This window comes from Anabrus simplex, chromosome 3 (assembly GCF_040414725.1).
Source record: "Anabrus simplex isolate iqAnaSimp1 chromosome 3, ASM4041472v1, whole genome shotgun sequence".
Taxonomy (NCBI): domain Eukaryota; kingdom Metazoa; phylum Arthropoda; class Insecta; order Orthoptera; family Tettigoniidae; genus Anabrus; species Anabrus simplex.
This window is the reverse complement of record NC_090267.1, coordinates 275,688,414-275,705,563: the sequence shown is the minus strand read 5'-3', so window position 1 is coordinate 275,705,563 and position 17,150 is coordinate 275,688,414. Positions and strand designations below refer to the sequence as shown.

At 38.1% G+C, this 17,150-nt stretch overlaps 1 protein-coding gene across 1 annotated transcript in view; it reads right to left on the bottom strand.

Moving 5' to 3' along the window:
• Nucleotides 1-17,150, bottom strand: part of LOC136867222 (DNA damage-regulated autophagy modulator protein 2) — a 72,696-nt gene that overhangs the window by 42,941 nt on the left and 12,605 nt on the right. The window contains exons 2-4 of the mRNA XM_067144360.2: nt 13,724-13,930; nt 13,528-13,649; nt 6,372-6,598 (exon numbers count right to left, since the gene is read on the bottom strand). Of these exons, the coding sequence (XP_067000461.2) occupies nt 6,372-6,598; nt 13,528-13,649; nt 13,724-13,794 (420 nt within the window). The 5' untranslated portion in view covers nt 13,795-13,930. The remainder of the gene's footprint in view (nt 1-6,371; nt 6,599-13,527; nt 13,650-13,723; nt 13,931-17,150) is intronic.

Below are 17,150 nucleotides of genomic sequence, written 5' to 3'. Positions count from 1 at the left end.
GTCTGTACTGTAGAAATGTTCTGCTATGGCAGACTGGCTTATGGCATTCTCCGTGGAGGATGAAAGAGTGACATTCTTTACCGACCTGATGTGCTCTTTCACCCTGGAGCTGACAAGCCCTTTCGTCATGCCAATATATGAGCAACCACAACCACATGGAACTTCACACAAGATCGGTGTTTCCAGATGTGGTTTTTCTTTGAATGGTTGAAACAGGGATTGAAGCTTCTGGTCTGTGGTGAAAACTGGAATGATATTTGTACTTCCTAAGAATGTGCTATACCTGCCACGTAAGGAAGGAATACTTTCTTCTTTTTACTGTAGTCCTGGTTGGTAATATCCCTGTTAGGCTCCTTGATCTTCACAGCTCATGCTATGTCTCCTGATGTATAGCCATTTTTCTTCATGGATGTTGTCAGTTTTCTTAATGCACTGGAGCAGTTATCAGCGTCTGCAACGATATTCACCCTAGTACATTGCATGGCCTAGTGTATTATCAAACTTCTTGTATACTAACACATCAAAAAAAGGTAATTTACCTTCATTTTCTACTTCCATTGTGAACTTGATCTTACTGTTAATGGAATTTAGGTGCTCCAAAGATCAAGTTCACAATGGAAATAGAAAATGAAGGTAAATGACCTTTTCTTGATGTGTTAGTATACAAGAAGTTTGATGGTACACTAGGCCATGCAATGTACAAGAAACCTACACATTCTGAAAGAAAGTCCTCACATCACCACCCCTGTCAAAAAGCAGCTCTCCTTCGAACGTTATATACTAGGGTGAATAATGTTGCAGACGCTGATAACTGCTCGAGTGCATTAAGAGAACTGACAACATCCATGAAGAAAAACGGCTATACGTCAGGAGATATAGCACGAGCTCTGACGATCAAGGAGCCTAACAGGGATATTACCAACCAGGACTACAGTAAAAAAAAGACAGTATTCCTTTCTTACGTGGCAGGTATAACTGACAGAATAGGGCGCATTCTTAGGAAGTACAATATCATTCCAGTTTTCACCACAGACTGGAAGCTCAAATCCCTGTTTCGACCATTCAAAGAAAAACCACATCTGGAAACACCAGGCATGTATGAAGTTCCATGTGGTTGTGGTTGCTCATATATTAGCATGACGAAAAGGCTTGTCAGCACCAGGGTGAAAGAGCACATCAGGTCGGTAAAGAATGTCACTTTTTCATCCTCCACAGAGAATGCCATAAACCAGTCTGCCATAGCAGAATATTTCTACAGTACAGACCATGAAATCCTCTTTGACCAGGCGAAGGTCATGGCGCTGTAAAAGACTTCTATGCTCGACTGGTAAGGGAAGCCATAGAGATAGAGCTGCGCCCAAATAACATCAGCAGGGAAGACAGCTTCAAGTTATCGAATACATGGAGACCTGTACTGCAGAAATACAAGCATAACACCACCATGGAACAGCGGGACGCACTCACAAAACTGTCGACAGGGCGGTGAATCACAGCACGACGATCCTCGAGTCCAATTAGTGGGGCAAGCCGTGGATAGTACAGTCATGACTTCCACGTTCCTTCGAATTTCTTTGCTCACTATCGGAGACAGAATTTAACATGCCCTGATGAAGGCCAATGCAATTTGGCTGAAAGCTTGACTTCATTAAATAAATATATATAGTGGCTTTAATCCAGTATTCATTTATTTATTTATGTTAATACAATGAGCCACGAAAACCTACGTTCATTACTTATATGCATCTTTCTCTGCAAAACATAGACATAAAAGTATGCCTCCCATCTACAACAACAAAATAGTTCATAAGGAAATTTTACAATAGCTTTTATACATCTGACATGTATGTAACATGTGAAACGTAAAATTTATTCTTAGGAAATATTAACATGTTCACTTCAAATTTCTAATTACATTTCCCATACTAATCTAGACTATCAAAGAGTTTACATACTAGTATAATATAAAGTGGAAATTCAAGAGGATAAAATGGACCAAATACTGTATTTATTTCTAGAAAGAGGAATTAAGGATTGGAATAATTTATCAATGGAAATGATTCATAAGTTTCAAAGGTCTTTGAAATAATGTAAGAAAAGACTTTGTAAACAACTGCTATGGAATCTGTCACTTGAGTGTGTGATGCGCGTTTACATGGGAAGTTACAAATACATACCAATGTGCTAAGTGACGTACAATTATACAGTGGAGTTATAATAAATACAACATAATTACTGTGATGTGCCAAGTTGCAAGTTAACTTAAAAACACTGTAACGCGTGTAACACTGTGACATACGGATCACTACATAACTCACTACCACCCAAAAAATTGAAATCAAGATATCACGGTGGCTAGGTAAATAATAACAAGATACCCAGTACTAGTTTCAGGTTAGGTTAAGAATGACATACCATACAGTTACCCCCACAACACAAATTCCACAGTGGAGACGTCAAGCACAAGGTAATTAAAACAGTAAATATGAAATCAACATGCAAGAACAACTTACCTCAATGGGTAAATGAGTGAAGAACGAGCTAGGAGTGGATCGTGCAACGTGACCTTTATATCAGTACCAACTTACCAAATTCAGAGTATAATACCAACTTTTGTCTCAAAGGATAACACAGTTTTAGGAACATTAATTTAATAAAGGAATATTAAGATTACAAGGTTAAATGATCTGCGTTGTCCCTTTTTTTTTTTTTAAGGAAAAATATTGGATAAGGAAAGGGACAAGTAATAAGTAAAATTAACAGAGAAATAAGGAGAGAAATGAAACCAGTTTCTTAGTACGGAGTAAATACCTTAGTGTATCACAGGAGCTGAAATCCGTACCAGAAAAGTGAGGGCAGAATTTCCGAAACTAATTAAAGAAGTGCGATGATTAAACAAGGACTGATCATATAATCATTCAGGTCAAGGCCCAATGTCATCCAATGGAGTGAAACTCCCAATTACCAAACAACGTATTTTTTCAAAATCAGCAGAAACAAAGACTTGACACAGAAGGTCAACCAGAGAGGTGATATCCAATAACAACGGTATCACCTTAAAATCATCAGGCCGAAGTTCACAGGGAGTAGAGCACACTCCCTAATTCAATATTTCCATAGGTAGAAGGTATAGATTACAACAGAGATTATTGCAGATAATCCAGAACAAGACTAGGATTAAATCAGTAACAGGTAATTAAATATCAATCCAGAATATGCAGGGTAGATCTCACGTGAAATAGAGACCTACGTGTCACACCACCAAATCCAATCAGTCCCAACTTCTTTTTTTTTTTCAAAAAAAAAAAACATCAAACAATAGTCACCAAGAGGACCCAAAAAATAAAAATATGCGGTCAAACATGTGGAAAATCACCGTAAATAAGGTGGTTTCATTTTACTCTTTACATACCGGAACTTCTTTACATTAAATTATAGTCATTTTCAAGGTTAGCCTTGCCAACAGATGGGTAAAATACATGAAACCCTTTCGGTATTTAAAGCCAAGATGAAATAATTCAATCTAAGAAATTGGGCAAGGTTTCCCTTAAAATATGATGTAATACGAGTAGTATCTGACATAAGCAGAATTAAAAAACGTGTAATTAAGGACACAGAATTACCAATGGAAAGATACAAGTTTGAAGGCCTCCTAAACGGAAAGGCGTACAGAAAATTACTGACCTTGGTAAAAATTTAAATCCACAAACCAGAAGGAAAAGGAGTTTTAGAAAAGGGCCAGTAATGAAATTAAGAAAAGAACACATCTTACAATATGATATACACTAACCAGAATACTGGAATAGGATGGGAGGTTGGAGGAGAAAGCAGATCAAACCATTAAAGGATAAAATGTACATACCCAGTAAAAAAAATAACAGGAAAAATTGGAAAAAAAAAAAAAAAAAAAAACTTAAACCAAATTCTTCCCCAAAAGGGGGTGAAAACCGGGATAAACGCCGGAAAAATACAGAAGACTACATTGCACGTCTGTCTCGTAGAAAGATCAGGCAATAACTACCAACGTGGCTACCCCCAACACCAAGGCCATCCGCATCCGCTTAGCCATACCAAGAAGGAGAGGGGATAGAGCAGTATGTGCAGAGCACATTACAGGACTACACGGACATGGTCCATAAAGTTCTGTTTACATGTTGAGAGGGACTTGAATTAAGAAATTCATACGTTAAATTATCCTCACAAGTGACAGCCCTAAATGAAGATCAATGACAAATGCTTGATTGACGGATTGATTGATTTATTTATTTCAGTTGATTTTCCCTTACTTCCACAACCTTTCCATACTCCATTTATTTCCAACCTGCACCTCTTAATCACTTTATTTCTCTGTTACAATACAGTGAACCTTTGCCATCCCTTGCCACTTTTAAAGGTACCTACCAGTTTTCACGCTCCTCAATAATTGAATTAAACCCATCCCATAAGCTGTTTATATTATGTATAGTTACCATTTTCCACTGATCATAATTACATTTTAAGAACTCCCTTATATTGTATTATCACCATGTAGTACTGCCTAACATTCCTGCTTTAACAACCTTCCTTTCTATCACATTATTTTTAACTACGATGAAAACAGCTTTGTGATCACTTATACCACGTACCACTTCAGCATCTCTATAGAGTTCATCTGGTTTTATCAGCACCACATCTAGAGCATTCTTCCTTCTCGTTAGTTCCAGCACTGTCCGATTCAACTGTCCTTCCCAGAAAAGATAGCACGATTGATCCATATTACGAGAGATGGATGGCTAAGAACAATAAAAAGCAACGAGACCTGGACTGGAGAATGGTGATGGATGTGGAAGGATAGAAGACAGAGTGAAATGGAGAAGAACCCTATAGTATTTGTCCCTACCTGGCTGTACCTGGATGAGGAGAAATTATGATAACCACATGGACTCAAATATCTTAACAATGTGGGTTTTTATTTCACAATTTATGTATATCAGATAAAAAATTCAAAAATTATACTAATTTGAAACGAATGGACATTAAGTTAAGTTTTGAAAATGCACAGCTGTCAACATGCAATGTATGAACGCCAAGTCCTCAGCATACAGGCTGGTTGAACCACCCTAATACCTCCACCATCAGCTGCCACAGCCAATTCAAAAAAACAGAAAAGAAAAATCCTCAGTTTCTTTCACACATATGCAACTTTGTTTCCATCCAAAGTAAATTGTGTACAAAATGAAACATTACACTTTTGTATTTTTCTGTCTGGAAGAACATCCCATTTTAAGCTTTGCATGTAAACAATAAAAGAACTCGAATGGCAATGGAAAAGACATTCATCACCCTTGAACAGGCCAGTAGGATGGAACTGAACATCAACCAGCAGAAAACTAAATATATGACTGCTGGGAAAGCATGTGAGGAGAACATGCCAGCCTCAATAACTGTAGGCAATTACACCTTTAAGAGAGATGAGAAGTTTAAATATCTGGGATCAACAGTCACTTACTCAAATGATAACTCCTAGAAATTAAATAGACATTAATAGCAGAAAACAGAGCCTATTTTGCTCTAACAAGACTTCTCTCCTCAAGGCTCTTGACTTGTACCACCAAATTAACCATCTAGAAAATACTTATAAGACCAGTGCTTACATATGACTTGGGAAATTGGCCATTAAAAGCAAAAGATACCGGAACGCTGGATGCCTTAGAAAGAAAGATAATTTGAAGAATTATTGGCCTAGTCTGTGAAAGAGAAAAATGGAGGATAAGGTACAATAATGAATTGTACACCATTTATAAAGATTCAAATATTAGAAGAATAGTGAAATTAGCCAGATATTAAATGGAAATCCAGGGGAACAGAGGACAAGGTCACCCAAGAAATGGATGGCTGGGAAAAGGGCCACAGAAATTGGAAAGCTTTAGCATCGGATCGAGATAAAGGGCGGAAGATTCTTGATGAGGCCAAGGTTTACAATAAACTGTACAGCAAAAGAAGAAGAAGATTTAAGCAATAATATATATTGAAATAACAAAGCTTCAACTGTCAAGCTGCATCTTTTTGGATGGACACCTGAGCAACTAGTGGATACATAGGTACTGGTAACAGGCAGTATCGTTGTTAACAATATTCATAGAAGTAAAATCAAAAACTCTGTGTGGACAGATCAGAATACAAAATCATCTCACCAAATGAACACCTAATCTATTCACCAAGGTTCATGTACAAGCCACCATCACTGACAGGAGTGCTAGAGATTTCCTCATCTTCAAAAATTCACCAAGTGGAGCCACAATTGTACTTAAATGAACATATAAATATAACAACTATAAATTATAACTTAATTTTTATAATCAAAAAGTACAATTACTACTTAACAGGAACTGTACCTGGATCCAGAAATACACCGTTCCAAAGCCAAAGCACAAGAAGGCACCTGCAAGATGTACAGTAAGCACATTGGTCTCCTGGAAGTTCGCCACAAAACTCAGTCCAAGGCAGGAGACTAGGCCAAACCATACGCCTAATCTATTCAGCTTCAGTACTTGTGAAGACAAAGAATAACTGGAGTAATACTCATTCACTTGACGAAATCGGACGTATATAACCAAAGTCACTGAAATAATTGCAGTTAAAATGAGATCAAGCTTAACTAGTTCAGGGTTAATCAGAAATGCAGCATACAAATATTCATAAATCTACATCATATATTTCCTAAACATTTGCATAGCTCTTCACGCCATATTAAGGGGTTTGTCTTGTAAGACCGTATGTTACTGCCTCTCCAAATACAGTACTTCTAAGGTCTATGCTTCCCCAAGAATTACTGTACCAACCTCTCAATGTAATCATCAAGGCTGTATTCTTGTAAATTTAGGAAAGAATGACAGTAAAACCAACAGGACTGTAGATTATCCCAACTGTTATGTCACTTATGCTATCTGCATATCTACAGACTAAAATTAACTTTCTAAAAAATCAAAATTTATTTTGAACATTAGTAATTAAAAACAATATTTCAAGTACACAGGAAGCCTTCTTAGTTTTTTATTTACTCAGAAACAAATGTTACCATAATGACCTCTTCTTATTTCTTATACATACATACTTCTGTGACCACATAGGATCACTTTAGTCAGTTCACTATCCTAGTCTTCGAAGGGACTGTTCAGGCCATGCGATTCACCCAGTACTTTTTCATATGTTCCATTCTTTGTGCCCTTTGGTGCAGACAATTTTCGTCTTGTGAGTTTCTTTCCTGTAAGTGTGAATCTCTAATGTTTGTGCCCTGGATTTTTTTATTTTATCTCTGGTGCCTTCTGGTGGAAGGCCAACTTCCTTCAGATCATCCCTTTATTTCTCTGATCCATCTGCATCCTGTTGTGGTATTTTTTGAGTTGAGATTATACTGTACCAGTTGTTTCAGAAGTCTTGAATCCTGCATTCTCATCATACGTCCAAAGAATCCCAGTCTCCCCTTATGTATAGTATCAGTAATGCATTCCAACATTTTGTACATGACTTTGTTAGGCACTATCCGTCAATGTCCGTCTTTCTGGTATTTTTTGTTAATATAGATTCTTCCAATTCTTCTTTCAGTCTTCTGGAGCTTACAATTTACAAATTTCAGGCCATGGAGTTTCTGGAGTTTGTCGGTCTCTGATTGTTTATTTAGGCTGAATAATGTTTCTGCTGCATATGTGGCTTCTGGTTTTATAACTCTGTTGTAGTGTTCTAGTTTTGCATTTATGGTTAGGCTTTTTTTGTTGTAGATGTTCCAAGTTAATTTTAGTGTTTTAGCTAGCGTGTTTGTTCTCATTTGGAGCGAGGATTTTTGCGTTTAGGTTGTTTATTATTACTTCTCCGAGGTATTTGAATTGGGTGACAATTTTGACTTTATTACCATTTATGCTTATATCTTTTAATGATGTTGGGGTTGAGACATAATTTCTGTCTTTTCAAAAGATATTTTGAGGCCAATGTTTTGAAGTTCTGCTAATTGTGTTTTAGCTTCGTTTAAGTCAGTTGCAATTAAAACCAAGTCGTCGGCAAAACTGAGGCAGTTTGTTTTGAGTTTTCTGCCTATTTTTATTTGGGGATGGGGTGGGGGGACAATTCTTAAACCATTCCCTCATTACCATTACTAGAGTGCCATTGAACAGTGATGGTAACAGTCCATCACCCTGTTTTGATCTCGAATCGTTCCGATAATTCGCCCTTAAATTTCACTTTTAACTTGCTATTTGTGAGGGCCAATTCTATCATATTTTTTTAATTTGGTGTATAGGCCAAGGTGCCTTAGCTTTCTTAGTAGAGATACCCTGTGGATGCAATCACATGCTTCTTTGAAGTCTATAAACTTTATAACCATATCTCTGTTTCTTATTCTGTTGTAATCCATTGTTAGCTCAAGACTCATGATCTGGTCAGGACAGCTCCTCCAGGGTCTGAAATCTCATTGGTATTCACCCAGTTCCTTCTTGAGCTCTAGCCTGATTCTGTGAAGGATGATTCCTGAAAGGCTTTCATATGTTATATCTGGGAGTGAGATCCTCCTATAATTGTTAGGGTTAGTTTTGTCTGCCTTTTCGTATAGTGGGTGGACGATGTCTGTCATCCAATGTTCTGTCTGTCCATATGTTGATAAGCTGCTGATGAAGGGCAATGTTTGCTAATCTTCCTTAATTGTGGGGGGCTGATGTTTTCTGGTAATGGTGTTATTGGGGTGTTGGTGTCCAAATTAAGGAGTCCTGTCAGTTCCTTGCAATTTAGGATTTTACCGAAATATTGAGCCAGGATTTCTGCATTGTCTTTATTATTGTGGGCCAGCTACACAGTTTCACCTTTTCTTGCTAGGGCTGGAGATTCGCATTATTATGTGTCAGCCCTGACGTAGCCCCCTTTGGTACTTCCTAGAAAGGACTAGTGAGTCTGACTATGGAGCTCCCAGCTGGCCTGGAAGGCATGCCCAGCTTTTCCATGTATTGTTCTCTTCTTCTGGTTTCCCCATGCGCTTTTTGGAAAGTGCAACGAGAATGTTTCATCTCTAGCTGAGTCACGAATATTCCAGTACTTTATCACCAGGATATAAAAAGGGGGTTTGATACGAACAGTGAGTCAGTGTTAGAGCTCAGTCATCTGACTGCGGCGACAGCAGTGCTGGCTGCCTGAACAAGTTCTTGTTGTCTACTTTTAAACTGATTGATAGTGATCAATTGTCAATATGGACCATAATGAAATTCATAAGTCCTTGTTATGTCAGAGTGTCGAATGTTGTGTTGGAGTATGGAGTACTATGTGTGCCTTGGAGTACTGACTGGAGTACTGTACATGTAGTGATGTGGAGTGAGTGATTAGAGCTTAACAGCAGTAGTGCTAGTTGTCTGTGCCCCACCAGAGTCAGAGTACTGTTGAGTAGTGAGCGAAGTACTGGCTGCGCACTGTCTTGGGAGTACTGTGTGTGACTAAGGACCATCGTTGTCGTGAGTGTAATTGGAACAGTGTCAATGGTCGTTGTTGTGAGGAGTATTGTAGTGCTGGTTAGCACTTTTGAGCTGTTGCTGTTTAGTTGTCAGTGTTAAGTAGTTCACAGTGTTTGACTGTGTGAATTACTGGACTTTCCCTGGAGTCGAACCAAGGAACAGTCATCATGTGTTGTGTTGGCCAGAAGCCTTGTGTTTGAATCTGTCTGCGAAAGACTGTTGTGTGTAAAATGACTGAGCTTTCAGAAGCTTTCAATTAGGATTACTATCTCCCAGCGTGTGTACACTTTAAAATTTTGGGTGGTTTCCTTTCTTTGCTTTACTAGATTTTCAAAGGATATTTCTGATTTCTGGGATTGGTGCAATAGCCATGCTCATGTCCTTTCTCTACTGTTTCATCACATTCACTGTTCCACAATTGATGCATTTTATGGGGTTTTAATGGGGCCAATTCTTCTGCAATTTGTTTAAGGTGGTTATTTCTATTCCACAGAGGACTTTGACATTGTAAATCTCTTTGTGGTGTTGTTTGTCCATGAAGACATGATATAGTTACCATTTTACTTTAATGTGGTTGGGGAGTTTCCATGTTTTGAGCTCTTGAGGTTTTCACTTGAAATATGTGGATTTTGAGATTAGGCTATGGTTTCTGCAGAGATCAATGAGGCTTTGTCCAGTTTTGTTTGTTCTCTTTTGGGCAGACAATTTTTTGATGATGTTACAGTATCTTCTTTCTCTGCCTAGTTGAGTGCTGAAGTCTCCAATTAATAGTTTTACATGGTTTTTAGGGATGCTTTTTATGTTCTGGTAGAATAGGTCCCAAAATTTTTCAGTTTCCATACGGTCATTTAAAGAATTATTTTTATTATTTATGGGAGTGTAACCGTTTTTTATGATGTAGATTTTATAGAGGCCTTTAGAGTAAGTGTTGAGATTCTTAAGGATTGTGACTTGAAATCTTGTATAAAGTTTTATTATTTTAAGGCCGACCATAAAGCCTGTTCCAAACTGTGGGACTTTTTTTATCACTCTCTTCCCCTGTATACCTTTGTAAAGCCTATATCCTTGAGATCCCATTGTGATGTGGTTGATGTTTCTTATTTCCTCCAGTCCCATGATAAGTATTTCTATATTGCTCCATTAAGTCAGTTATTTTTAGTCAACCAGCCTGCATGAGTGACTTAATATTATGTGTGGAAAAGAAGGTAATCTGTTTTGGTTTGAGTATTGATATTGAGTGTGTGAATGCATTAGGGTATTTCAATGCATCTGATCACATTTTATCTTCTAAGTGGCAGCCCACTGTATCCGAGTCCTGCCTTCTCTGAACTTTTAGTTCAGCCGGTGGAGTATTCCTTAAATGACTTTTCATGGTTGACTGTCAATGGGTCAACTGTGGTGGGACTAGGTTTCGAGTTACAACTCTGGATGTGATCTAGTGAGGTTCCTATTAATGTTGGGGTGGGTCCCTAGCCTTTGTAGGTCCCACTACAAATTGCAAGGCATTATAAACTGTCATGCCTTTCCGCATTCAGTCTGCAAACCAAACCTAACCCTATGGTGCTATAGCCCTGATGGGCCTTGGTTTACGAAGCGACCGCTTCTCAGCTTGAAGACCTGCAGATTACAAGGTGGCGTATGGTCAGCACAACAAATCCTCCTGACCACTATTCTCGACTTTCTATCCGGGGCCACTATGTCACTGTTAGATAGCTCCTCAAATGTAATCACACAGGCTGAGTGGACTTTGAATCAGCTCTCAGATCCACGTAAAAATATAACCTGGCCAGGAATCGAACCCAGAACCTCCATGTGAGAGGCAGGTGCACACTACTTCTAGATTGCAGGGCCGGTACTGTCTGCAAGTTTCTGCTAATTGACTAAACGCTTACAAAGTCCTCTACTTGCAACTAGCTCTGTGGGCTCATTTAGTTCCATAACTTTTATCTACAAATAATTAAAAACAAGAGTCTAACTACCATTGCATTGGTCTCCCTTTGCTTCTCTTACAAATCAAATACTGTTGATCTGCATTTAGGGTTGTAAACCCGGGTGGCAGATTCCATTATTAACTGTTTACCTGGTCTTTTCTTAAATGCTGAGTCAATTATTCTCTTAGGTAACCAAAGTCAGTTTATGTGAACAGTTTCATCGATCGAGTTCATACCTAATTCAACCTTTATTTCTTCATTCTGATCATTGTCTTGCCATTGTTCCCACCCATTTGTACCAGCATTTTACTTTCATAGCTGTAACTTCTAACTTATGAACATTTACTTTTGCTCCCATACAGCAAAGCCAGTCCCAAAACAGACTGGTGTAAGGATAGTTTCATCCGGGAGCTGACTGTTTCCTTTCAGAAAACCACTGACCACAAATGCGAGCTCACTGCATTAGCTTTGCTGCACCTTGATGCAGTTTGACTTCTTATATTACCATCGTGGGACAACATACATCCTAAATACTTGAAATGGTCTACATATTCCAGTTTTTTATCCCTGAACTGACATTCAGGCAGTCCTCTTAGGTTTCTTCCTTAATGACATCACTTTAGTCTTGGAAATGCTTGAAATGCTAATTTCTGTATCATACTCACAGTACCTATCTTCTAGTTCCAAGATATTACATAGCAGGCTTTCCACACAGTTTGCTGTAATTAAATAAATGACCCGTGCAAATTATGAACAAAGGTGAAAAATTACAGCCTTGTTCTCTCTCTCTTTTTTTTTTCTTTCTTTTTTTCATAGGCTTGATTTAAATTAATTTCATAGGATGTATATGTTGTTACTGTTTGGGTTATCAGTCCACAGAGTGGTTTGATGCAGTTGCCCAAGCCACCCCATCCTGTGCTAACCTTTTAATTTCTGTGTAACTACTACAGACTATATCTAATCTGTATGTCATATTCATGCCTTGGTCTACTCCCACTGTTCTTACTGCCTACACTTCCCTTAAAAGTTCAGCTCCATGGCTAAATGGTTAGCGTGCTGGCCTTTGGTCACAGGGGTCCCGGGTTCGATTCCCAGCAGGGTCGGGAACTTTAACCATAATTGGTTAATTTCGCTGGCAAGGGGGCTGGGTGTATGTGTCGTTTTCATCATTTCATCCTCATCACGACACGCAGGTCGCCTACGGGAGTCAAATTGAACGACCTGCACCTGGCGAGCCGAACTTGTCCTGGGACACTTCTGGCACTAAAAGCCATACGCCATTTCAATTCCCTTAAAAGCTAACTGAACAAGTCCTGGATGTCTCAAGATGTGTTTTATCACCTAATCTCTCCTTCTAGTCAAATTTTACCGAATCATTCTCCTCACACCAATTTGATTCAGCATCTCTTCATTTGTGATCCACTCTAATCATCTCACCCTCAGCATTCTTCTGCAATGATATATTTCAAAAGCTTCTATTCATTTTCTTTCTCAGCTAGTTATTGCCCATGTTACATTTCCATAAATGCCATGTTTCAGACAAAAGCAATCATAAAAATCTTTCTAATTTGAACATCAATGTTTGAAATGAGCAAATTTCTTTTCTTAAGGAAGACCTTCCTCGTTAGTATGTCTGCCTTACTTCTGCATTTGCCAATTAAATACAAACACAAATTAATTTAAACCGATTTTGTTTCTAACAGTCCAAAAATTATAAATTACTGTGAAATTATCATGAAATAATTCTTACTTTGAAATGGAATCTAAACATGAGTATTTAAAAGACAGTAATATAATTTATATACATAAACAGTAATAATGACTGCAGAACATTACCCCACAGGAGTTCTTTTATGTGTTGGTAAAGCTACTGACATGAGGCTGGCATATCTGAGTACCACCGGAAGAACTGAACCCACCAAATTGGGTTCGAAAAGTCAGCAATCTACCATCTGAGCTGTTAGTCTGACCATCTTAAAGTTGCTGTACTAGTAGACTATTTTCTTTTCGACTATGCAAATGTTTTCAGTTATCATTTTAGAACCAACTCATCAAGCATGGTCTGCATGCAAGTTGACAGTGCATGGTATTGAAAGATAATATAGATGAAAAATTACCAAAAGGCTACTTACACAGCATAGTACCAAAATTCATAAGTTGACCAAATACACAGCTTTCTGGAGAATATGTTCCTGTATCACTTATGTACGGAAAATCTGCCTCAACATGCTTCAATAAAACTGCTACCACATACCTAGAAAACAATATTTATTTTAAAAATTCTGGATTTAAACTCAATCACTAAAACATTACAAGAATTATACTCACGTTGCTAAAAACGTTGTAGGAAATAGTACAAACACAGTGATGGGAAAGATATGCAACTTCTCAAATGCCATGGTTGTTCTTGATGAAGCAATAGGCCGACTAGGTTAAATCCCCTCAGATCATGATTTCAACAGTGTACAGAAAGAGGACAAACTTGCTCCTAGCACTCTGTAAACTAATAAGCATCCTTAGCTTCAATGTGGACATCTGAAAATAAACAAAATGAAAGTATACAAACATAAACAACAGTAGGAAGTTAAGGAAATGTAAATTGGAATCATATAGAAAATATCCTATAAAAGATACACCAATATAAATAAAACAAATGCAAAAATACATCAGTTGACAGACATCCCTGATTTAATGGGTGATTGGTATTTTTAAGGGGCAAGACTAATGAGTACAATGTCAAAGCTGTTCATAACATGTTGTATTTTTAGGTTCTGTCACAAATTTCATGTTTAATGAATTAATTACAGCATAAGCACTTTTATGTCAGCCTTACCCCAAATATGTCTGCCTTTGTAGCGTAATGGTTAGTACTATTAGCTGCCCTCCTCGGGGGTGCAGGTTCGATTCCCGGTACTGACAGAAATTTAAGAATGGCAGGAGGGCTGGTATGTGGTTAAAATGGTACATGCAGCTCACCTCCAATGGGGGTGTGCCTGAAAAGAGCTGCACCACCTCGGGATGAGGACACAAGTTTACTTTACTCCAAATATTATCTACACATTTTATTTCACACATATGCACATTTTGGGCAGTTATCAAATTTTGATGATATTTCCATAATTTTTGAGACATAAAGTTTTGTGATCAATTTTACCCCAGTAACGGCATTTTAACTCCTCTTTTTTTTTATATATTTTTTTTTTATAAGCTGCCTTACATCACACCGACACAGGTCGGTCTTACGGCGATGATGGGATAGGAAAGCATTAGAAGTGGAAAGGAAGCAGCCATGGTCTTGAGGAAGGTACAGCCTGGTGTGAAAATGGGAAACCACAGAAAACCATATTCAGGGCTGCCGACAGTGGGGTTCGAACCCACTACCTCCCAAATGCAAGTTTACAGCTGCGTGCCCCTAACCACATGGCCAACTTGCTTGGTTAACTCCTTTCTAGCAGAGAATATGCATTTATATTAATTTACATTAAAGTTGTTATTTTATGAAGATTTAACATTCACACCTGATTATTATACCTATCACTACAAGGAAAAAAGAATGAGGTAGACCTGTAACCTGGCTGAGAATGGACCATAGGGTCATGCAAAACTTGTATCTCACTAAAGAAGATGCACTACAAAGAAATAAATGGCACCTCAAGATTAAGAAAGCCCACTCTGCATGACGGAAAAATGCGAGGGAACATCCGAATAATAATAATAATAATAATAATAATAATAATAATAATAGGAGTTGATTGACTCACGCATCTGAGGATAACATTTAAATAAACAAACACAATTCCTCTCATATTTCACATGCATTCAAAAGATATATACAGTACATGTACATTCTTCCCATCTTATGCAAATAGTCAAATCAATAATTAAACTATTTGTCCTTGATTTTTTTTTTTTTTTTGCTAGTTGCTTTAAGTCGCACCGACACAGATAGGTCTTATGGCGATGATGGGACAGGAAAGGCTTAGGAGTGGGAAGGAAGCGGCCGTGGCCTTAATTAAGGTACAGTCCCAGCATTTGCCTGGTGTGAAAATGGGAAACCACGGAAGACCATCTTCAGGGCTGCCGACAATGGGGTTCGAACCCACTATCTTCCGGATGCAAGCTCACAGCTGCGCGACCCCAACCGCATGGCCAACTCGCCCGGTCCTTGATTTTTAGCATAGTTTGAATAATCATTAACCAATACAGTTCATGACAAACTATCAACTTTTACATAAATCAGGATGTAACTGAAATAAGGTAAATCCATTCAACAGATGATTGAAGAGACTATTCTAAGTATTCTAAGCAACCTATGTGAAGAAATACTCAGCTGTCTTTACATTTAAAGTTAAATATTATAAAATCTTTGTTTTTTCAGATTTTCAGTAACTCTTTGGACAGCAGTGGCAAACTAAGTCTGCTGTAGCTACAGGGGGTTGCGTCGAGGCAAGGTCAGTGAGGGGAAGTTGCTGAATAATCCAAGCCTGACTTTGTCTGTTGGCAGGGATGAGGAGGGGAGGGAGTCAGCTGATAAGGGAACAGCAACACTCATCTTGTAAAATCCCTATGTAAACAAACTGCTGCTGTAGTTACAACCTCACATAAAGGATTCGGATATCTGGACTGGTAGTACTGTGCAACCTACCTAGTAAGTGTGGAAGTCATTGATTGATTGATTGATTGATTGATGTTTTAAAGGACAAAATAAATAATTAGCCATGGTGTAGAAGCATGTTTGAAAACATGTTAATGCATCGTATGTCAAGCACTGCCCTACATACATGTCACATGATCTGACCGAGATTTGAACGCAGGATTCAACAGAGAATTACAAGGAACAAAAGAAAAAAAGCTCTTCACTATGTGGAACGTTAAATGATGAAATAAAAGATAATAAAGCTCCTCACTCTACTGAGGGTTAAGGGATGAAATTAAGAAAAAAAACAATGCTTCTCACTGTGCTTAAAATAAACAGATAAATTGTATGATGTGGACCGAGGATGCAAACTTAAGCAAGTTCTTGATTTACAAGAGGTGTACAAAGTTATCACACCCAATCCAAACACTTGCTTTGGCACGACGAAGCAAACTTGCTTACACGTGTTTACACATTTGTGCATAATTTCTTATTGCAGCTGCAGCATCAAATACACGCCTTTGGAGGAGGTCATCATGGTTCTGTACCTCACTTCTGTAAACTAATTCATTTATATGGCCCCAGAGATTAAAATCCAAGCGATTTAAATCCGGGCTTTGAACTGGACAATGTACAGGACCATTTTAACCAGTCCAGTGGTCTGGAAATGTATTGTCTAAATCCTGCACACAGGTTAAGAAATGTGAAAGGACACACCATCGTGTAAGAACCACGTACCTTTATGTGTGTTCAAAGGAATATTATCCATAGCTTCTGGTAACACATCTGTGAAAAACTGCAAGTAGTATTCTCCTGCCCAATGAGGAGGGAGTACAAAAGGACAAATAAATATGTCCCCTAAAATTCTTACCCCAACATTTAAGGAGAACTACTCTTGAAAGTGTCTCTGGACAATATGATGGGGATTTCCTATTCTCCAGATATGAGTGTTGTGAAAATTTAATACTCCATCTCGTGAGATACAAGATTCATCAGTAACAAAATTTCTGGTAAAGAAATCCAGCTCTTGCCGTTTCTTACTTAGAAATCACTGACAGAATTGCTCCCTGCAGGGAAAATCTGTTTCTTGAGGGAGCTGAACACGTTGCACATCGTATG